Raw genomic sequence first — 24,355 nt, forward strand, 5'->3', positions numbered from 1 at the left:
ATTATTTTTCAAATATTTGAAGTATGTACACGAATGATTCATTTCTTAAAAAAGATATAGTGGTCGGATAACCGTATTGCCAGGCACCTGCGCATTTCGAAACAACAGAAGTTTATATACATTATTGTATATATATATATATATATATATATATATATAATTTGCTTATTACGTCATGGCGCGGTAAATCGCTTCACACGAGTCTTGCAGAAACACCATGTCATATCTCAGTAAGGATGTCCATACTGGACTGATATTGGTAAGTGGTCGAAATATCGGCAGATAGGTTCAACAAATGCCCGATCTCCGCCTGATATGGCCCGATGTGCGCCCGACCACATGCAGTTTTTTGATATCGTTATTATGAGTGTCCATTAATACCGTGTCTGTTTTCTTTAACAGCCCCAAATATATATAGTGCGATACCGACATTGGCTCGGTTTGTGACCAGTGGAAAAAGCGACTTCTATCCGATATGCAAATGATATCGGTCCAATGCGGCTAGTTTGCTGGCTAGGATACCTCAGCTAAAATTCTTTTAACTTCGGAGATTCCAGCACCTTCATTCTATTGTATTTCACGGAAAAGTTTCTATATTTGCGTTTCAGGTTGTTTTCTGTTTATAGCTAGTTTATGTTAATTGTTTATGTTTATGGGCTATGTTTAGTATTATTGATTATCGATTCGTAGCCAAATTGCAGTGTCTTTTAAATATATCAGCTATGTTGTAAACATGATATCAGTTACAATAGAGTGTTAGCTATGCGCGAAAAATAACTATTTAGCTTTCTATCACGCGCTCCTATTTATGGATACAAGTAAAATCAATGAATAAGACGCGCCATTTTGAAATACTCCCGTTGATGTTTACCTGATTCAGGTATAAACATCATTTATTATTAAAGTACATAGCAAGGAGAGGTACAACCTATCTAATATTTGTGCGTCTTTCGAATTTTTTTGGTATTTGTGCGAAAAGGCTTGGAATTTAATATAATTTAGCAGAGAATTTGGGTATGGAATTCAACGTATTTTACTTTATTGATTACTAATTTTATGGATTTAATTGCGAAGCTGCGCATTAAATCGTGTCAAATAATGTTGTTTATAATAGGTGTTGGCAACCATTATAGTGGGCGTCTTTTCTGTCGTTAAAAGAGGAATATGCATAAAATAAGTTTTATAACGATTAAACGCTTTTGAACAAGATTTTATTTGGCATATCTGGAAGGGAGAGGTCTGTATTTCTATTATTAACTAAACAGGTTTATTATTGTGTTAACAAGTATGACAGGAGTGAAAAAGCAACCTTGGCCAGTTATCTAGGTTATAATTTGCGGCTAGGTTTTTACGAAATTTTCATACGTAAAACAATTCACATGTTAATTCATACCTTTAGTGTAGTAGATATATTTATGTACGGGTGCCATAATAATGTTCCTGTTCTATTGAGCTGAACAAATTTATTTGTCAACAACTTTTCACTATACTTTGTATATGTAATAACTACCATTCTTGTAAATGTACTTACATTATGTTATATTGTCATTACTCATATATTTTGTAATATTTTCTGTGTATATATGTAAATAGTTGTTATGTTATGTCAGTCACTGAAAAGTGGAATAAAAGAATATATAACCATGATCTGATTTGTAAAAGTACCTTCGATTTAACATAAAAAATGAAGGTATCAAAAGCGGTTTCCCAACATTAACCAGAAGTTATGTACTTAACTTGACTTCCGATTTTCAAGTGAAACAACATTATCTGGATGCTTTTATTTGCTTCTGGCATTTTTATAAATGTGTAAAGCTCTAATCAATTACCGAATACCTGTACATTAAATTGTTCATTTACCAAGGATTTTTGAATACAATAATTGTATAATGGCATTCACTATACCGCTGTAATATATCATGGATATGTTAGTCATAAATATGGAAATAGATCGGTGCTATATAGCATTTCAAAATATCATAAATATATCATGTGATTTAGTCGATGAGACTTTGTAAACAAAGATAGCATTGATAATAAAAGGAGAGTATCGATTTTAGTTAATTAACGTGGTCGGAATATTTAAAGGTAAGGTAGAATATTATAACAAATGTTTAACTTAATTACTATTTAAAGCAGGATTTTCGCATTTGAAATTCTCAGAAAACTGTTATTAGAGAAATACCAATCTAGTTTAGTATTAGAAAATATTAAGTAAGGAAGTCGTAGAGAATATTTTGTCATCACCGATGATTAAAATTGTAATAGTTTTCAATCCAGAAAAACAACAACACTTTTTTCACGAAATAAGATAGAAGTTTCAGCACATTGGTGTTTAACTATGACACCTGGGTGCCATATTCGTGGTCATCTTGTAATTTTATCTTCTTTCAAGCAGTTTTAAACCACAATTCTTATGATTAACATGTTTTTCCTGCATTCTATGCCCCATACGACTTTACATTTCCTTAACATACTTTATTATATAGTTGATTATTAAAAACCTCTCCAGAGCTAACTGTATTCTTATATGTTTTGCATTCTCAATAGATCTTATCTCACCGATGTTGATAATGTTTCAATGAATAAATATATTATCAGATAATTAAGTGGAACGTGCGACTGTAGTGTAAACATTTATAGCCGGTGTAATTTTAAGGACTATCTAATCTAACTGCAATACACGTTAACTGCTAAGCTTATCGTCTCAAGGTCAATTTTGTTTTTAGTTCAGAAACATAACAAGGTCAAATATTAACTGTTGTTTTTCGTAAATTAACTTGTCAAGGCAAATAGTTTACATATTTTCGTTGTGAATATTGTCAGTGCGTATGATATACTGAATGGTAAAAAAGGTAAATATGAATTGACCTACTTTGCTTAGGTAACATTAGAAGGTCTATATCATAATCATTATATTAAGTTATAACCGTTCTTATAGATGTTATATGTATAAATATAACACCCTTTACAAACATATTCCCTTTTTGTCCTATTTCAGAAATTCAGAAGAATACAGATTCATATAGAAGGACATTAGTCAACTCGGACAAACTAACCAACGAAAATGGGTCTTGGTTTAGGAGGAAAATGTGGAATGTTTTTCCTTGTAACACTGAACATTCTGTTCCTGGTAAATATAATCTGTACTTGGTCATAGTTTATCGTACATTTGTAAAAAAAATAATTCTGCAAAAATCGCTTATATTACATTCAACAAAAAGTGTATATCTAGATCCAATATACAATATACCTTATTGTCATAACAAGCAAAGGACTGATGCAGACAATAGCATGGATTTCAAAAACAAACTTGTTACATAAATTACTAACTCATAATATTATGATTTTTTTTTTCAAATATTAATCAAACGTTTTCATAGCAAATGAGGTTTATACATCAAACGTACGTGAGCATCGATCCATATCTTAAAATTTCTGAAAATGCAAACGCCCTTTTTTAAGTTTGTTTATGTGTAGCCATACAATGGTTAATATCTTGTTTGGTTGATTTTTACGGATTTTGGCATGTTGATAAGACTGTATATGCAGACAATTCTTGCAAAAGTGTTTGCCAGCCCTGTAATGTACCATTCCAAGCAAGATGTTGCTATGTTATGATATGTTTAAAGCCATGTACAATACATATTCAAAATAGATGAATTATTTTGGAAACTATTAGAAACATTCAAATAACGAAAAATACTTAACCAATTTATCTGAAAATTAACTGTCTTGATTAGTAGATGAATATACATGAATTGCCCATTAATCAATTATTTAAATTTTTTGTCAATATTTGTGAGACACTTTCAATACTGCATACTGTTTGAACGAGTATTGACCCTTACATTTTAAAGATGGTCCACATACCATTGGTGGTGTTTATTTATTCATTTATTTCTTGACTAACTGATTGAGTTGGAGATTTGATATGAGAGCACTTCACTGACCGGGAAATGTCCTACTACCGGATGATGATCTCTCAAGGACAGACACGTAAATTTTCGGCTTTGTTCTCGCCCGATGTTCAGACAAATTGTATTACCTGAAAGCTAAATGTCTAAATGGACATATGACAATTTTTTGACAAATTAACATGGTTAGTTTTTGTCAGTTATCTATAGTGAATGTAAGGCACATATCTTTGTTGTACTCATGCCAAGATTGAAACTGTGCTATTTTTGTGTATTACATCAGACAACTAAAATGATAGTAAGAGACCATGAATAGAGATACCAATTTTAACATTGAAATAAGACATAATGTGTTCTTCCTGTTATTGATCTCATACGTTACTTCCTGATCGATTTTCTAGCAATCAGTATATATCTGTTAACAACATGTACTGTTATGACTTCAATATGTTTAATAAGAACATGAGTAAATACAAGCCAATAATTTTAAACTATCTAGGTGGACATTATACTGCATAAACTTAATTAGATCTGTAAACGGGTATTCTGTGAGCGACTATGTGTTAATCATCGTAAGAGGTTTTTTTTAAAGGCATTCGCTTGTTACCTTGGTTTTAAAGCTATGGGATTTGCGATCATGATATACAACCGGTTACACCCATTTACAGTCGTAACGTCCGCACATTTTGCTGTTAATGACTAAATTACTTTTCGTTCTCGCTGTACACTGGGTGCGTTTATAGGGCGTAAACTATTGCCATACACTACACATAAATGAGTTCATTTCCCGCTACAGATAGAACACATCTGGACATCGAATATTTACGATAAAATAATTTTAATAAAATTTACGGTTTCTTCTGCGGTTTGATGTCATTCACAGGTGCTTAGCGAGTTGCGAGACTTGAAAACATTATGACCCCGCCCCTGCCATAAACCCATCAAGAGCCCGCTCGATAACTGGAAGTAATTCTTCTTTGATAACATCCATAGTTATACAGAAGATGTGTTAGTATAAAATTTAGGCCAGTGTCCAGAAGAGCCGGTTTTAATAATCCAGTCACATGTACATATCATTCAAAAATCGTATTAACAACGCTGCCTTAACTTACTGACGATTGTTTTGTGACTGGACTGTTTTGTGACTGGAATGTACCGGCGGGCTTTAGACGGGTTTAGAGGGGGAGGGGGGGGGGGGGGGCGTGGTGTTATATGCCAAGCACCTGTTGTGTTAGACATCTGTAAAATACTGCATTAAATCGACTCACATTTCTTAACTCACAACAGGCTTGCATAGAAAATAGGAAACTATACATATAACTAGTAATCAAGAATGATATTAATATATGCAGATTTTCATAGATTATGATTATTAATCACTATAAATGTATTTAAGTCAGCTAAGATTTATGAGGATTCAATCAACGTAAAGATGTGCATTTAAAATTGTAAGGCACACCCCGATTAATGTTTGAGCCGCGCCATGAGAAAACCAACATAGTGGCTTTGCGACCAGCATGGATCCAGACCAGCCTGCGCATCCGCGCAGTCTGGTCAGGATCCATGCTGTTCGCTAACAGTTTCTCTGAATGCAGTAGGCTTTGAAAGCGAACAGCATGGATCCTGACCAGGCTGCGCGGATGCTCAGGCTGGTCTGGATCCATGCTGGTCGCAAAGCCACTATGTTGGTTTTCTCATGGCACCGCTCGTTTATGTTATGTGAACTGTTTAACACACTTTTGGGAATTGATAAAGTTTTAAAAAATGTTTCTTGTTTGGACATTCCTCCAGACTAACCGTTAAAATTTTCAGTATTTTTAAAAAGAGAAGCCATCGATATTAGATATCAAAAATGATAAGCCAGCATTGTTAAAGTAGATATTTTAAATATGTATAATATAAAATACAGCTGAATACCTTCTATTTTGCATCAGATCACTGCTTTTGGGAGTTTTCTACATATTATATTGATTAAATCAAAAAGAGAGTTTTACACATGAAAAGATAACTGAATCACCGAGACACTTTATATCTAACAAACAGTCAAGCCCTTCGTGTGGTTTGTCGTTCAGAGATCAAATGCGCAGGAATTGAACCATGAGGGTGTTTCGGACCCAGTTACAATAATACGCATGTAAAATTGACCATGACTGATCGTTCGTCCGTCCTGAAACATTGTTCATTGGGACTTTGTTTCCAACTGTCCTAGATGTTTCAATGTGTAAATCATTCTCATTCATCAGAGGTTCGTCAAAATCCCGTTCATCCGGGGAACCATGGTAGACCTCTGGTATGCGAGAATGTGTGTAAATAGGATAAGTATGTTTCCAAACTCGAAGTGATGCGGTGACATAGCAATTCTCAGTTGTCAACCAGTCAGTCAGTCACTCAGTCTGTCTGTCTGTCACAATTGTCATATAACAGTACACGGTGGATTTACACCAATCTTCAAAAAAGTGATCATCGTCAAGCGTAGTTAGTTTATACTGGAACAACTGATACGGGGACTGGAAACCGGCATTTACCTTAGATTATGCTGTCGTCCAATCGAAGCGTATGCCGTAGGTTATTCTGCTATTACTCAAACACTTACGCCTTACAGTTTAACTCGCCCTTTCAGTGAAAATCTGGGAAAGCATTTGTTGAATTTTTTGTTGAAAACAAAAGTTCTGCCATGAAATTATTGCCTGCATCTGTTTTTAAATGGAAAATATCTATATTAATGTTACTTTTCGCCCTGTGAAAATGGCTAAATCTAGACTTGTCTTACCCAGAGAGAAAGATGTCGTTTTTTACATGATATTTGCCTTGTTGATTCAGAGTATTTAGAACAAAAAAATTAGGACATATTTTAATGAAAATAGCAAGTCAAAACTGTAAACTGTTGCCTGAAAATATTTGTTTATGATATTGCTCTGTTCTTCACCATTTAAATGCGTGTTAAACCTAGATGATTTTCTGTAGTTTCATCTAGAAGTTAGGAATACTAAATGTAACTTCGTTGTCGGCCTTTTTTTTAAAAAAAAAATTGTTATTTTAATTTAAATACATTGTATTTTTCACACATCAGTTTTAAGATTAAATTTATTAAACTAAGTTTTGGAGTTTAAACAACAATTTCGTTTGACACATTCCCTACGTTCAAGAAGAATGTTTGTTTCTGTATGTAGAAATCTGACATTATAAACAGTAATTATAATTATGGCTCTACAAGATTAAGAAAAGTGTCAGCTTTCTGTTATTTTTCATTTTTTTTATTCAAATCCAACAAAAATCGGCCCTTTGATAAAGGTTTGAAGTTACGTGGTAAAATATTTCTTCAGGGAAGTGAGCTCGAGTTAATTCATAATAATTAAGCATATCACCACATGCAGTCGCATGCTGTTTTTGCTTCAGAATCCCTTTAGATCAATCTCTGATCATCTAATTATCTCCACTTAACATGTGACTGGTAAACCCTTTGAACAATAAGTGTTATAGCTCCATGATTAACATAAGGTAATATGCTAATTACACGCTAATCGATAGTGGCGAAAACAAAATATCGATCGCTAACGACTGGTCGATATTTACAGGTATGAACGACAGCATAATACAGATAAATGTGTTGATTTATACGGAGTTTCTGCTCCCCGTATTAGACCTTCCTGGTTTATACTAATTTGTTTAAGCTCGATTTGATGAAAGCTTCAAGCTTATTGGAACCACTCTCGAGTCCGCTTCCTGGAAAAGCCAGTACTGGTGTCATATATGAAGTCATGGTCGTGACCCCACGACCTCTGGATTGAGCGGCCGACACCTTATCCACTAGACCACTGCTCCCTTACGAAGCGTAGTTGTGCATACCATAGGGATGTTCCGGCTCAGTGATATTCACTGTAATTCAGTGGAGTTATCACCCTTGATTCGTCAAACTTAATAACGTTTTGGTCACTTCTTTTATGTTATTGGGCGGATTTCCACCAAACTTCTAAGGAGTAATCAGTGCCAAGCATTTCTGTGTATATTATCCACATGTTCCGGTTCAGTATTTTCAGTGGAGTTTTTGGCCCTTTAATTTTAATTTGTCCGCGCAACTGCTCCGATACCAGTTACTCCAAACTTCATAAAATTAATCACTCTAAAGCATAAATGTGCACATTGGAGCATATTCTCGCTTTAGTGAATTTCGATGGAGTTATGGCCCATAGTTTGTCAAATTTTATAATGTTTTGACTGCTTATCTTACACCTTTGAGCAGATTTTCACCAAGCTTTTACAGGAGTTATCAGTGCCAGGCTTTGTTATGTTTATCATCGGCATGTTCCGATTCAGTGATTTTCAGCGGATTACGGCCCTTGATTTGTCATATTTTTACATTGTTTACACTACTTGCCGTGTATCACTGGTCTGAATTTCACCAAACCAAACTTCATAGGTGATTGTGTTTGAAGCGAAGTTGTGGGTATCGTCAGCGTGATCTGGTTTCATGATTTTCAGCTGATTCGCTAAACCATGATTTCTGCGCTACTTCTCCTTTACCACTGGTTGGAATCCCAACAAAATTCTCTGGAATGATCAGTGCCAAGCTTAGTTCTGTATATCTTCGGAATGTTGTGATTTTCACTGGAGTTATCGCCCTTAATTTGCGGCATTTTACAATGTCTACGTGATAAGTGGTGGGGGACGTATGTTTTTCACGAAGAACAGTCTCTAGTTTTAGATCAGTTTCAGAAATTTGAGATGTGAGAAAGAACCGTCAGATCCATGTGTTCGGATCGCAGCTGGTTGGACCATGCGTCGCTTACAAAACCTATCTGGAATTAAGAAACAGTTAGCAACAAGCATGATTCCTGACACTTGCGGATGCGCAGGCTGGTCTGGATCCATGTGGTCGCAAAGCCACTGTGTTGGTTTTCTCATGGCACAGCTCATTTATATTTTGTTCATTTCAGTTACTGGGACTGGGGCTTTTGATAGTCGGAATTATTATGAAAGTTGACAGCGATGTCCTAGACAAATCCGAAGTGACGAGTGTTTTGAACGAAGTCTCTTTTAACAACAACCTAAAACTGGGTAATGTTGCAAACAGCTTATCGATACTGATCATCTGTCTTGGCGCTTTCATCCTGATCGTAGCTGCTCTGGGTGCTTTCGGCGCTTGTTGCAAGAACAGATGCATGTTAGTCGTGGTAAGTATACGTTTATGAACATAATACAAAGCACACATTTTATTTATGATTCAAACAATCTTTTCACACTTAAGATTGATAAGTATCCATTTAATTACAAATTTAAGTAATTAAATCTGACAAAAAAGAAAGTTATTTGAACACGCATAACAGAACTCACTTTTTTGTTACAACTGCACGTCGGGCCCGTAATAAAACTCGGCAATGTCCGTGTGATTACGTATTCTCGATATGTAATTCGGCATTCTTCGGACATACATGTGCACGCATTGATTTCAGTAAATAAATCGAATAACACGTAATTTAGTCATTACGGGTCCGTTGCTAGTGTTTAAGGCGAGGGTTGAGTAATGCGGGGCTGGACTTTATCACATGTTTGACGTCATTGGAGTGAAATAAAGCCATTTTATAAATTTGATATTGCACTCATGTAATAAAGCTTTGGCGTTGACGTCGTATAAGCATATGAGACGTTAGTCGAATTTCTTGATTTTTAATAGGTTAAGAAAAAAGAATTTTATTATGTTTCAGCAAGAAAAGTTGACATGTAATTAAAAGAATATTACATTTAAATGTATTTCCACATTGTAATATGAATTAAGGCACCACCTAGCATTGGCGATTTATCTTTTTATATCCGCTTAGAAAGAAACATTCAACGCTCAAGAAAGTGAAACTTTGCTCTAAACTGTAGTTTACATTTAGTGTCATCATACCTCTTACAGCGAATATCATACTTTGCAAAATTTACGGAAGCCGTGACGGTGACGTCATTCAGCGTTCTCACACTAGCTTTTAGGATTTTTTTTTGTTTGTTTGCACTCCACGCAGAAACTTGACGGCCTTTACACTTCCTTACTGTTTTAAAAGTGTTTTTCAGTTGCATGTACAGTTTTCATTACGAAAAAGAAGTAAAATAATCATGTTAGCGCGGTTTACGAGTTTCTATGACTGATTCGGGGTGCTCGGATGTTCATGCAGACAACCAGTCTGCGGTGTGTATATAAACCGGAACCGGAAAACATCGAAAAAATTGTCTCAGTATATGCACACAACAAAGACGAATAACTATATACGGACGTTACCGTCTCGGGGATTTTCATCCCCTATCAAGTAAAATAATTGAATAAAATTGATAAAAAATACTCGGAATAGACTCGCATATTATTACACGGATACTAAACAGTGCCTGCGGTACTGACTGTGCCGACGAGGATTGAAGGCACTTCGCTTCCTGTACCGCAGGTACTTCGTCAATGTTTACAAAATGCGCGAGATCGGTGAGTTTTTGTTGTCATTTTTGTCATTTTGTTACTGCAGGAAGCATTTTTTTCAAAAATCGGGGAATGTAGCGGGGTGTAGATGTATCTTATCTACATATCCATGCTAAAATTTGTGGCAAATGATCAATTTCCTAGAAACGTAAGGACAGATAAGTTGGGAATGAAACGTGATTTTTTCACATCAGTGACTGTTTAGACTCATTTCTTTTCGCTGACCCAAACGATGTCGTCTCTGCCGTCGTAAATTATATTTATAAATGACATGTGATCTGCTGAAACATAAAATGTGTCCAGAAAATTCCGAATTTGAACGTTATGCCAATTTTGGAAAAGTGCCGCAGGCATTTCGACGATGCCGCAGCCCCTTCGAGGTACCGCAGGCACTTCAGAAAGTTTCATAAATTTGGCCCATAACTAACCAAATCTCCAAAACTCGCATTCGTATGATTATATTTTATATTCACAAATATTAAATAGATTAGCAAGCGGTTTATCTTCGCGGGTAATCTTAAACTCTAGTACGCGATTGTTCCGGCCATTCCGGTCAGTTGAAGCAAACTGTATTTCCCAAACATTATGCTTTTTTTGATATTGCCTTGTCTGTCCGTCATATGCTGCTCGATATGTTTTTTTTTTTCAAAGTTTTGTTTGCAGGAAAAAAAAGGTTTTTACGTACATGTAAAAACTATTAAAATTCTCCCGTTTGATCGTTTATGAGCTATACTTATTAAGTTCTCCATTTTTCTGAATTTTTTACAATATTTTTTTTTGTAGAAATACTTAATATTTCCAGGAAACATTAGGCTATTAAAATAACTACAGAAAATTTCAAACATCAATATAGTTTCTGATTTTATACCGACATAACTGTCTAGCTAGTAAATATCAGCTGTCCACAATCGGCTCTTACAGAAATGGTATCGAGATTATAATGTGAATCATCGCAATAATATTTACAGGAAACTTTTGACTATTTAGACTCTTATTAGAAAACTTCGCTTTATCATGATAATTTCTTGAAGTATCGCGACAGCTACCTACCTATCTCGTGGCAGAGGTTATAATGCAGTAATTTGGTCAAAAATGTGAAAGAAGTCCCTAATAAATAGATCCTAATTTTTGCGTAAATCGGGAGCCAAATGGGCATTATTTCACTCGTGGAATGAATTTTACATAAAATACGACACTTTTCATGCTAATATTCGCATGTTTTCGAGTTGTTTTTTGTAAAAACGAAAGCAGGGTCTTTATTCTGAGGGCCGCTTTCTGAAATGCGGCAATATGAGGGTACCTGACTTCAGTTGACTTGCATTTCACTGCATACTACTCAACACCCCTTTTTTTCTTTTCGTTTTCTTGAAGGAAATTGCACGGATATCTTATGGAAAATAGGTCTACGACGGAGTGAAAATCTAGAAACTGTAACAAAATTGTTCTGAAGTAGCTGAATTTTATATGAAATTTTTATTGGTATATATCCTATACCACCATAATGGATGGATATTTAAAGCGTACCAAAGGTTTGGTCCCTTTTATTTTACAACTATAAAGTAAATTTATTACAGTATCATGGGGGCATTTAGTTTCTGTCCTTGTGTTTCTCTGTCCTTCCATTTGTCTGTTTGTCTAGTTTCGGCCAAATTTATGTCTCGATACTTTTTGAAAGTGCCTGCGGCACCTCGAAGGGGCTGCGGCATCGTCGAAATGCCTGCGGCACTTTTCCAAAATTGGCATAACGTTCAAATTCGGAATTTTCTGGACTCATTTTATGTTTCAGCAGATCACGTGTCATTTATAAATATAATTTACGACGGCAGAGACGACATCGTTTGGGTCAGCGAAAAGAAATGAGTCTAAACAGTCACTGATGTGAAAAACAATCACGTTTCTTTCCAAACTTATCTGTCCTTACGTTTCCATGAAATTGATCATTTGCCATAAATTTTAGTATGGGTATGTAGATAAGATACATCTACACCCCGCTACATTCCCCGATTTTTGAAAAAATGCTTCATGCAGTAACAAAATGACAAAAATTACAAAAACTCACCCACCGATCTCGCTCCTTTTGTAAACATTGACGAAGTACCTGCGGTACAGGAAGCGAAGTGCCTTCAATCCTCGTCGGCACAGTCAGTACCGCAGGCACTGTTTAGTACCCGTGTATTACTTTATTCAACTAGTTTGATAAAGTCAGTATGAAAAGACACTCACGTAATACACTCTATCGATTAAACTTGTCTCCAGTATCTATTTTTAATCCCCCGCCGTGGCGGAGGGATTATAGGAATGGTCTGCGTCCGTCCGTCCTTCCGTCCTTCCGTCTTTCCGTCCTTCCGTCCGTCCGTCCTTCCGTCCGTAACAAAATCGTGTCCGGTCCATATCTCCTAAACCCCTTGAAGGATTTTCATGAAACTTGGGTCAAATGATCACCTCATCAAGACGATGTGCAGAACCCATGAGTCAGCCTTGTCGGTTCAAGGTCAAGGTCACAACTCAAGGTCAAAGGTTTGAGCCTGCCATTTTGTGTCCGCTCTATATCTCATAAACCCCTTGAAGGAAATTTATAAAACTTGTGTCAAATGATCACCTCATCAAGACGATGTGCAGAACCCATGAGTCAGCCATGCCGGCTCAAGGTCAAGGTCACAACTTAGGGTCAAAGGTTTTTAGCCTTCCATTTTGTGTCCGCTCCATATCTTCTAAACTCCTTGAAGGATTTTCATGAAACTTGGGTCAAATGATCACCTCATCAAGACGATGTGCAGAACCCATGGGTCAGCCTTGTCGGCTCAAGGTCAAGGTCACAACTCAAGGTCAAAGGTTTGAGCCTTCCATTTTCTGTCCGCTCTATATCTCCTAAACCCCTTGAAGGAATTTTATCAAACTTGGGTCAAATGATCACCTCATCTAGACGATATGCAGAACCCATGAGTCAGTCATGCCGGCTCAAGGTCAAGGTCACAGCTTAGGGTCAAAGGTTTGAGCCCTCCATTTCGTGTCCGCTCTATATCTCCTAAACCCCTTGAAGGAATTTTATAAAACTTGGGTAAAATGATTACCTCATCAGAACGATGTGCAGAAATTATGAGTCAACCATGCCAGCTCAAGGTCAAGGTCACAACTAAGGGTCGAAGGTTTGAGCCTTCCATTTTGTGTCCACTCTGTATCTCCTAAACCCCTTGAAGGATTTTCATCAAACTTGGGTCAAATGATCACCTCATCAAGAACTCATTAGTCAGCCATGTCAACTCAAGGTCAAGGTCACAACTGAAGGTCAAAGGTTTCAGCTCTGTATCTCCTAAACCCCTTGAAGGATTTTCATGAAACTTGGGTCAAATGATCACCTCATCAAGACGTTGTGCAGAACCCATGAGTCAGCCATGTCAGTTCAAGGTCAAGGTCACAGCTAAAATCAAAGGTTTACCCTTTCACTATCCATAGCAGTGGCGGGGGATATAGCTGTCTTTCAGACTGCCTTGTCTATATGTATTTGTTTATTGTCATTCTGTGTGTTTCTGTTTGCAGTATGCCATCATCGTGATGTTGATCTTCATTATACAAATCGTAGCAGTCGCTCTCTGGTTTACGATGAAAAATAAGGTAAGAGCCATGCCGCTAGTTGCTATTCATAACGGATGATAAGGTCAGGAATAGAACAGAACAGAACAACATTTTCTTCGCTACATACAATATAAATCAATAATGCCACGGTCACATGATAAACTTACAAAGCACCTTTTACAAGAAGAAAGCAAATGTACATAATTATATTGTTACATAGTTTATCATTTTTATGTGGAGATATTACATAGATGTTATAATGTTTTTTTTCAAGGTTTTTGATTTGATTTAAACAGTTCATTCCTTTTTTTCTTTTCGGCATAGATAATGTTATAAAATAATAAACAAACCACTTTAATTTACAAAAAAATGCTTGGACCACAAATTCATTTGACATACATTCTTTACAGTTTATAAAACATACGTAGTTTATATATACGCTTTAATAGATGTTTCAAACACTATACACCTTTCATTAAACCTTATCCATACATTAAGAAAACATATCAAATTCAGCTATAATATGGAAATCTATTCCACATCTCAACTAAACAGGAGAGATTCGTTTCTATTTTGCTAGATTGTGTATTAACCTAAACGTGTATGTACAGTTCACATAGAAAAATGCTCGCACCACCATTTTCTGAAATTTCGAGTTAGTGACACCATTTAAAATGTCTTGCTTTCTAATTCAAAACAAATGTCACATAAAGCATAAAAATATTGGTTACATTCATCTTAATCCTTTTTGAATTTCACAAGAGGTTCTCTTTTTTACCAGTTTATGTTAAAACACTGAAAAAAAAATGAGATTTTGACCTCACAGTTGCCGAAGAGGTCTCCAGCACGTTATAATACTTCAGCGTCAGGCAAACCTTTAGCACTAAAACGTTGAAAAGCGAACGAAATTTGATGATGGGAGATTCCTTTTAAAGAAAGTTTGAAGATGAAAGTTAAATTGTCGGTGTTTTGTACTAAGAAAGAGGATAAGATGCAGAACTTATTCATTTTAATGCTCTATGTGCTATTTTTATTATATTAAAACTCAGTGTAATAAAGCAATTTACTAAGTTTTACTTATTGTCATTAACTTACGAAACTTCGTAAAATTTGGGACCGTTTCTTACGTAATTTTATGGTTTGCTACAATAATCCAGGTTAGATTGTATTTGATGAGAACAGCTGATTAACAATCAACAATTAAAGGTTATATAAAGCAAGAGCGGATGTAGCGAAATATAGATAACACAATAAATAAACTCAAAGAAAGTCGATGTAAATTTTAGCTGCAGCAAACTTATAGGAAAGTGTATTCCGATTTTTGTGAAAATATCTTTTAAAAAGGGAGATCTTAGAAATTTCAGTTGAAATGTAATTAAACACTAAACACATTAAAGCTAAATCTGGCATGGTACATTTTTTCTCCTTTTTTTCAAGCTAAAATAACTTCAGAGTGCGACTGTGACTTCAAATAATTGAGAATTAAGATGTAATATTCACCTGTAATTACCTTGACTCAGTTTGAAGAAACCCTAGCATTGTGTTTCCTTAAATTACATATCGAGGGCTGGACGAGCAACTAATGTAACCGTATATAAATATAAAACAAAATAACACAAAAAACCAAGATACAGCAGTTTCGCGCACAGTCTTTAGCCAGTAAGTTATGAAAATACATTGACAGTAAATACATGTATGCTGTTTCAGGTTGAGGACGAAGTGAAGGGGAAGCTAGACGAAGCCCTGAAGAAGTACGAGGGTGTCAGCTCTACAAATGAAGTATCAGTTGGATGGGACCTTATCTTCATCGGGGTAAATTTTTACGTATTCTCGATATGCAGTTCGGCATTCTTCGGACGTGAATGTAGCTCAGCGTGCACATTGCTTTTCCGTAAAAAATACGGAGAATGCCGAAGCTGCTTATAGAGACTACGTAACTTATCAAATGTCTTTACGAGTTCTCTCCCTTTACCTTACAGTTAAACTTGATTTTATGATTTGCGCGTTCACAAATTAACACATTATGGAAGACTATAATGATAAACTCGGTGTTTTCTTTTTAAATAGCTATTTAGTTCTTTTAAACAAAAGTATCAAGTTTGAAGATTGTATTAGTCTGTTTATGAGAAACATGTGGCCTATGTCACCAGAAGCCGGTGTAACATTAAATTTTGACCCCGTTGAAAAATGACCCCACGGATAAATGATCAATTTTCAACGTTGAAAATTGACCCTTCCCGTTAATTAATGACCCACCCACGCGTAAAAATTTGACCCTCGTTGAAAACTGATAAACTATTGGCAGGTCATATTTCAACGTTGAAAACTGATCCCAATAATCTTACGCAATATGCCTATTACCATACAGATAAAAGATTAACATTTCTGTATTTTTTCAGAACTTTACGTAATAAACGTTAGATGTAGGAGACAAAGCGTAGGGCAAAAAGGCATGACCGCACAATATAAATTAATTAGATGATGTTAGTGGTCTTGTTTGAAAATATCAGGGACATGAATAGATACATTATTCCTGAAGATATACAACAGAGAAATTGAGAAAAAACACTCTTGGAAATATCTGTGAAAATTTTACAACAGTCCTGTAAAAAATGTGGGGTAGCGTATTCTACTATAAACGAGGAAAACATAATTCGCTTATTGTACATAATAATATATTTGTCATCGATTATATGTTATTTGTTACGAGACTGACTAGGCATCAGTGACTGATTCTTACAACATAGTGACCTATTTTATGAGGACTATGAATACTTTATTTAAGTAATTTTCGTGTGAATGAGATGACCCCCTGTCTGCATCGTTGATAAAACTTTTTCGTAACATATACGTTCATTTTTAAGATCAACATGTGTTCTGAATTTATCGTATAACAAGAGCTAGTGTATACGTATTTTGGCAGGAAAGTTGCACGTGCTTTCCATGATGTGCCTTCGGTAGACTAGACTTCGTATACATACATAATGTTAAAGGGTTTTGACTTTATATTTTAGTTTAACTAGAAATGGTGAATATGATTAGAAACCAACACATAAATTAAAACACACAACTAATTTTTTATTGGTCTACAAGAGTAACTGTGACGTATATATTGTGGCAATATCAACCATCGGTGTTTTTGTTTGAAGTTGTTCAAATTGAAACGCGGGCAAAGCATCAAACGGGAAAGAACTTCTTAACGGATACAGGTCGATTTGTAGTAATTTATACACACCATATAAAACCATTAAAGCATGTGGTCGTTCTAAACAGAATTACAGGAGACTATATCTTAAAGCCATATCTGTACATTCTACAAATGAATTAAAACAGTAGATTATACAAATTCGTAAAATGAAATCCTAATTACGAGATGAAAATATTTCGAACCTGGCATTAGGACGCATAAAGACATATCTTTACAACGTAAAAACTATATTTCTTTGTGTTACAGAGATATCACTATAATTCACAGACATATCCCTTATAAATATCTTGTTATGAACGGAAAAGGTGCTCCCTGTGTGGAAGTCTCGATCGATGTGCCCACACCCATCCACCTATCGAAAATCATTGTGTTAAACTTTCGTTACCAGTTTCCTGTCCAACATATACTTTAGTGGGTGATCTCGCCTACCTCGGCAAAGTTGTCAGTTTGAGCCCGGGCTCGGCCTTGGGAAATTATTTCTAAAGAAGCTATCAAGCAAGCCTGCGATAGTTTCTGGTTCTTTCCAGTGTGTTTCTCTACTACAAACAGACGATCTCCGACGTTTAACTTAATTTAACTAACCGTTAAAAATGACCCCTCTATTGATCGAAATTTAATGGATAATCAGGTCTCAACGACTTTCTGATCAAAATTCAATGTTGAAATGTTGGCAGGGTCAATTCTCAACGTTGAAAAATGACGCACAAAAAAATGATCGCAAAATGTTATAAATTTTCACTTTACATATGTATTATTATTATTATTATTATTATTATTATTATTATTATTACTTAAGGAAAAATAATAATAAAACACGTGCGTTTAAGTATAAGAAAACATTTTTGTGATTTTGGATCTGACTGTATTCAAGACGTCAAACATCGCTACATATATTCACTCCAAAATGAACTTTGACTTAGTAATACATATTTTTCATAATTTTCAACGTAAATATTGTCTTTTCTTCTACAATTCAGTTTGACTGTTGTGGAGTTGATGCTGTCAACTCCAATAACCAGAACGAGTTCAGCGAGACCACCTGGTGGAGCTCTAGAGGCTCGGACTTTGTACCTTACAGTTGTTGTAAATCTGCAACTGAAGACAACTACAAGACCGGAACAGAGACGACATGCACACAGTCAACTTTAACCAACGTACAAGAAAAGGTATTATACCATGATATTTTTTCCAACGATTTTTTTTTAAACGTCAAGTGTATTTTCTTTGTAAAAAAATAATGCAAATTATGTGAGATACGAGAGCTCTTTTCTCAGAGATGAATGCAATTTAAAGAATTTTTCTTGAAAAGTAATTCTAACCAATTTAAACATAAATATGAAATGTAGATAAAACAAAAAAAACTTGAAAGCGATAACAGGACTGGTATAATCGAAAAAAAAAAGATGAAGGGAAAATTAATTTAATATATTGCAAATGTTGTTATGTTAAGATTTTAGTTATTACAAAAATATACAAGTATTGTTTTTCTTGCATTAAAGGGATGTTACAATGCTTTCAAAGACTTTCTAAAGAAGTATGAAACAGCAGCGATCGCCATTGGAATAGTTCTTCTCATTGTAGAGGTATGTTTACTGACTTAGTCACCATTTTGGGGGGATCCAATTTACTGTAGGTTGGAGGCAGAAAATGCCATTAGGGCAGTCCTACTTGTTGTAGAGGTAGGTTAACTAAAGCTATTTCCTTTGGACAGTCCTACTTGTCGCAGAGGTATGTTAACTGCAGGTAAGCCCATTGGGCAGGCATGCTTGTAGAAGAATTAGGTTTACTACAGCTAATCCCATCGGTACAGTCCTACTTGTCGTAGAGGTTGGTTAGCTGTAGCAAACGCCATTGAGACAGTCCAACTTGACGGAGAGGTAGGTTTATTAATGCAAGTATCATGGGGCAGTCTTGCTTGTTGTTAAGGTAGATTAACTGCAGCATATGCTGTTAACTGCATTGGGACAGGGCTGCTTGACATAGAGGTCTGTTAACTGCATTGGGACAGGGCTGCTTGACATAAAGGTCGGTTAACTGCATTAGAACAGGCCTGCTTGACATAGAGGTCTGTTAACTGCATTGGGACAAGCCTGCTTGACATAGTGGTCTGTTAACTGCATTGGGGCAGGCCTGCTTGACATAGAGGTCTGTTAACTGCATTGGAGCAGGCCTGCTTGACATAAAAGTCGGTCAACTGCACTGGGACATGCCTGCTTGACATAGTGGTCTGTTAACTGCATTGGGACAGGCCTGCTTGGCATATAGGTCTGTTAACTGCATTGGGACAGGCCTGCTTGACATAGATGTCTGTTAATTGCAGAAAATGTCATTCGGACAGTCCTACTTGAAGTCGTTCTATGTTAACTGCATCGGGACAGTCTTACTTATAGAGGATGGTTAACAGCATTGTGGCAGTCCTTATTGAAGAGGTAGGTTAACAGCTTTGTGATAGTCCTTATTGAAGAAGTAGGTTAACAGCATTGCGACAGTCCTTATTGAAGAGGTAGGTTAATAGCATTGCGACAGTCCTTATTGAAGAGGTAGGTTAATAGCATTGCGACAGTCCTTATTGAAGAGGTAGGTTAACAGCTTTGTGGCAGTCCTTACTGGAGAGGTAGGTAAACAGCTTTGTGGTAGTCCTTACTGAAGAGGTAGGTTAACAGCATTGTACTAGTCCTAATTGTAGAGGTAGGTTAACAGCTTTGTGGCAGTTCTTGTTGAAGAAGTAGGTTAATAGCATTGTGGCAGTTCTTACTGAAGAGGTAGGTTAACAGCTTTGTGGCAGTCCTTACTGAAGAGGTAGGTTAACAGCATTGCGACAGTCCTTATTGAAGAGGTAGGTTAACAGCATTGTGGCAGTCCTTATTGAAGAGGTAGGTTAACAGCATTGCGACAGTCCTTATTGAAGAGGTAGGTTAACAGTTTTGTGGCAGTCCTTACTGAAGAGATAGGTTAACAGCATTGTGACAGTCCTTACTGAAGAGATAGGTTAACAGCATTGTGACAGTCCTTAATGAAGAGATAGGTTAACAGCATTGTGACAGTCCTTAATGAAGAGATAGGTTAACAGCATTGTGGCAGTCCTTGTTGAAGAGGTAGGTTAACAGAATTGTGACAGTCCTTAATGAAGAGATAGGTTAACAGCATTGTGGCAGTCCTTAATGAAGAGATAGGTTAACAGCATTGTGGCAGTCCTTAATGAAGAGATAGGTTAACAGCATTGTGGCAGTCCTTAATGAAGAGATAGGTTAACAGCATTGTGACAGTCCTTAATAAAGAGATAGGTTAACAGAATTGTGACAGTCCTTAATGAAGAGATAGGTTAACAGCATTGTTGCAGTCCTTAATGAAGAGATAGGTTAACAGCATTGTGGCAGTCCTTAATGAAGAGATAGGTTAACAGAATTGTGACAGTCCTTAATGAAGAAATTTAAAATAGGGAAGCATGTGTTATTAATTTAAAATAGGGAAGTGTGTGTAACTAATTTGAACTAAAGAAGCGTGTGTTAACTAATTTGAAAAAAGGAAAAGCATGTTTTAACTAACTTGAAATAGGGGACTTATTCGGAATAGAGAAGAACATGTTACTAATTTGAAATAGAGAAGTGTGTGTTACTAAATTTAAATAAGAAAGCGTGTCTTAACTTATCTGAAATAGGGAAGCGTGTGTTACTAACTAAGAATAGGGAAATATGTGTTACTGATTTGAAATAGAGAAGCGTTTGTTATTAATTTGAAATGTAATTATAATGATTATTTTTCAGCTGATTGCAATCATATTCGCCTTTCTGCTGTGTAGAGCTATCGGAAAACAAGACATGGTTGTGTAGAGCCATCTAGCCGTCAATAACAGCACAGTCCAGGCTAAAATGCCGACATATGTAGACATTTTAAGAAAACACATAATACTACGCACACACGCAGTCTGTAAATTCTAGATTTTGACTGCCTGGCTTACTAATGGCAAGAAAAAGAACATTTCAACCTTTGTTATTGCAGTTATTATCATGCTTATAATTAGTATTGTAGGATTGTATTTATTTGATAAGAGTGACACGATTCATGCAAATATAACACGAGTTCTGTCAAAGTACACGTTTCACAGCACAAAAATCGCGGGAAAAAAATGCAAAAATGTGCGCAAGTCTCAAATCAATAATTATATCATAGGATTATTCTGAACACTAATGTCGAAAATTTACATGAATTTGCATAAAAATGTTCAACGTGAATCGTGCATTATGAAGCACACTACTTTTACTACAAAAAAAAATGTGATATAATGTTTGTTTGAGTACCGGTATTTTATATTGTTTATATATATCAAACTACGCATTTTATGTTTTGGTAGAATGACATATGAAACTCTTGTTTGTCTTGTAATCCGAGATCTCGACGATTTCTTAAAACTCAGTGTTTACTAGTTTCAATTACACTTTAAAAAATTGTAGTTATTTCGATTTTAGTTCAAACCAGATATTTAAAAATTAGTTTCAGTTATATGTTAGCGTAGTAACCTAATTCTTTTTCGTCCATTTTAGCCATGCATGCCAGCTTGATATTTATTTGATCATCGCCTGATTGAAGTCATTGACTTTTTAATTCATCTTCATATATTCTTGCCATCACATTTTGTTTAATATTGTGTCAAAATAGTTACCTGTCGCAAGGCATAATTCAGTTTAGATAGAATGGCAAATAGGGATTGTTGAAGAACACAAACTAGAAAAAAGTGACAAATAGTCATCATTTGATAAATGAATTCAAGGATTTTGGTACGGTAGTTTACAGAAAACTCACTATTTTCTGGCATTTATAGACAAACATCAGCATATGTGCGTAAATATATGAACTGGCTAATATTCTTTTGTATCTAGAATTTGACATTGGTTGCTATAAAGTGTTAAATTGTCCTAAACAATCTGTATTCAACCTGTTATTCAAATAATTTCATTTATTTCGTATTTTTATACTTAAACAACCATCAGCTTGGCTGGCTTTCAGATTATCCATCTTCTAGCGTTTGAGTGTCGCAGGCTGAATGTTTCACTAACGATAGTTTTAATACATGTGCACGAGTAAGTGCGGTTGTTCCAGTTCACGTGTAAAGGAAGTTAAGTAAATTTCAATTACATATAAGAATTACATGAGAATTCATTTAGAATTAATGTATTTAGTTGTATATTACTATTACTACTTAGCTGTAGCTATCATTTCTTGAATCTCGACCTTTGTATACTAGACTAGTAGTTATACTATTGTAACATGAAGATAAACCCATAGATTCTAGATACAGAAAAATAAAGACAATCTGGGTTTCAATTAAGATATCACTTACTGAAAGCTGGAACAACTTAGACCTTCCTGCTGAAAGAAGTCTTAAGATTAGGTAATTTGTTAAATATTTTTATAAACAAATAGTTATTCTATATTCGGAACAAAAACATTACGAGCATTAGTACGTGAAAAAGAGGCTAGTAACGAACCCGTAATAACCATCGGCAATTCTCGTACAATTACATTTTCCCCGTTTGCGAGTTCGGCTTTCTCCGGCTGGTGGTTGTTCGCATGAACTTCGTTACAGCCGGAGAGTACCTAAGTAACACGAGGAGAATACGTAATCGAGCGAAAATTGCCGAATGCCATTAAGGGTCCATTACCCACACCGAGTACACCAGTTTCTATATTTTTTTCCTTTGTATATTGAGTGTAAGTTTCATATCATGATCGAATAATATTTCTTACAACTATATTTTGTTATACTATTCTGATGTGAATAAAATGTTTATTACATTCTGGCATTTGTTCTGGATTTATATATCTATGATTTATTAAAGAATGACTCCTTACTAAGACCTCTGGTGATGAAGGCAGTGGCTAGGTAGCCGGTCTAGGTAGCCGGCTCCATATATACATATCGTATATGAAGATGTAAGTCAAGGTAGCCAGCTTTAATAAACTGTATTACAAAGTATCATTAGATTACGTAAATAAATTACTAATTGTTAATTTATTATTTGTGTTTAACCTGTTTATTTCGCCGTATTTACGCACTCATATATGATGAAAGAAGGCATAGGAAGATTTACCAAATACTTTACCATCGGTCATTATTCCGTTTTAAAATACAAACATTTTTCTAGTCTTGAGCTTTTTTAGCTAGTGCACCGATTTCACTGAATCCTAGCGTTTTATTATTTAGATTTTCAAGAGATTATGACTACGGGTTGCCTTTAACGACTGTATGAAACAGCTAAGATAGCTGTGAACACCTAATGTTCATCAATTTTCGGAGCACTTATGTTCATTCCACTAGTCCTAATATTCGAAACACTTTTGTGCAATTCAATTGGACTTAATATAATGAAAATATGCGTTATATAGATATTTTATTGTTATTGAAAGTATAAAAAAACCATTTCCGTAATTATATACTTGTAAAAGTACATGCGGTTAATTTTCACTTTCGAAACACTGAGAGATTGTTTCTTCGGGAAATATTTCTGTGACGAAAAAAAAAGTTGTGTTTGCTTGTGGTCATTTTAAGTAATTTGTTGTTTTCCGCGATGGCAGTTTTAAAATCATATACCTCATTTATATATTCGAAGAACCGACAGTTGCGTGTGTGTATTCAGTTTATTTATAGTCGCCACAGGTAATTAATTATGGGCAACTTCTCCGCAGGACTGTTGGGGGATGGTGCAAGGGACGGAATATGTTCCAGTTTCAGAAGCCTGTCTCGTTCTTTGGCGTTACAGGTGTACGTGCGTTACGTCCAAATGTCAGTCATTTAGTTGGAGGAGCGGTTCAGGCCTCGAACTCACCGACCCATGCCTGGTTTCGTATCAGATACTGGACCATTGGGGTCTGCTCTTGCTGTAAAAAGGCATTTTTTACTCGTATTTATAGCGAATGCTAGAGTAAACCTTATAACATATAGAGGTTCCAATGTGTCATCTGCTATTATATTCAGAGTAAAAACATACATTTGCCAGAGAACTTAGCGTCGGTTTCGAATTACTGGTTGCCTATAACTCTACAGAACCGGTATTATTCTATAGATACACTATCTATAGAACCGGTATTATGCTATAGATGCATTATCTACAAAACCGGTATTATGCTATAGATACAATATCTACAGAACCGGTATCATGCTATAGATACACTATCTACAGAACCGGTATTATGTTATAGATACACTATCTACAG

The 24,355-nt window shown here is 35.5% G+C and overlaps 1 protein-coding gene across 5 annotated transcripts; it reads left to right on the top strand.

Moving 5' to 3' along the window:
* The first annotated feature begins 730 nt into the window (after positions 1–730).
* LOC123560023 (tetraspanin-18-like) lies at positions 731–22,936 on the top strand. 5 transcript variants are annotated; one of them, XM_045352252.2, is made up of 8 exons: positions 731–880; positions 3,002–3,133; positions 8,852–9,088; positions 13,900–13,974; positions 15,643–15,747; positions 18,121–18,309; positions 18,643–18,726; positions 20,908–22,936. In XM_045352252.2, exons 2-8 carry the CDS (start codon positions 3,068–3,070, stop codon positions 20,971–20,973), a joined length of 822 nt encoding a protein of 273 aa, XP_045208187.2. In that variant the 5' UTR covers positions 731–880; positions 3,002–3,067; the 3' UTR covers positions 20,974–22,936. The 5 variants fall into 5 exon arrangements, with proteins under 5 accessions (XP_045208187.2, XP_045208188.2, XP_045208190.2 ...); XM_045352253.2 differs by having other exon boundaries at positions 875–1,014; XM_045352255.2 differs by lacking the exon at positions 731–880 and adding an exon at positions 1,101–1,237.
* The last annotated feature ends 1,419 nt before the right edge of the window (positions 22,937–24,355 follow it).

This window comes from Mercenaria mercenaria, chromosome 10, assembly GCF_021730395.1.
Source record: "Mercenaria mercenaria strain notata chromosome 10, MADL_Memer_1, whole genome shotgun sequence".
Classification (NCBI taxonomy): domain Eukaryota; kingdom Metazoa; phylum Mollusca; class Bivalvia; order Venerida; family Veneridae; genus Mercenaria; species Mercenaria mercenaria.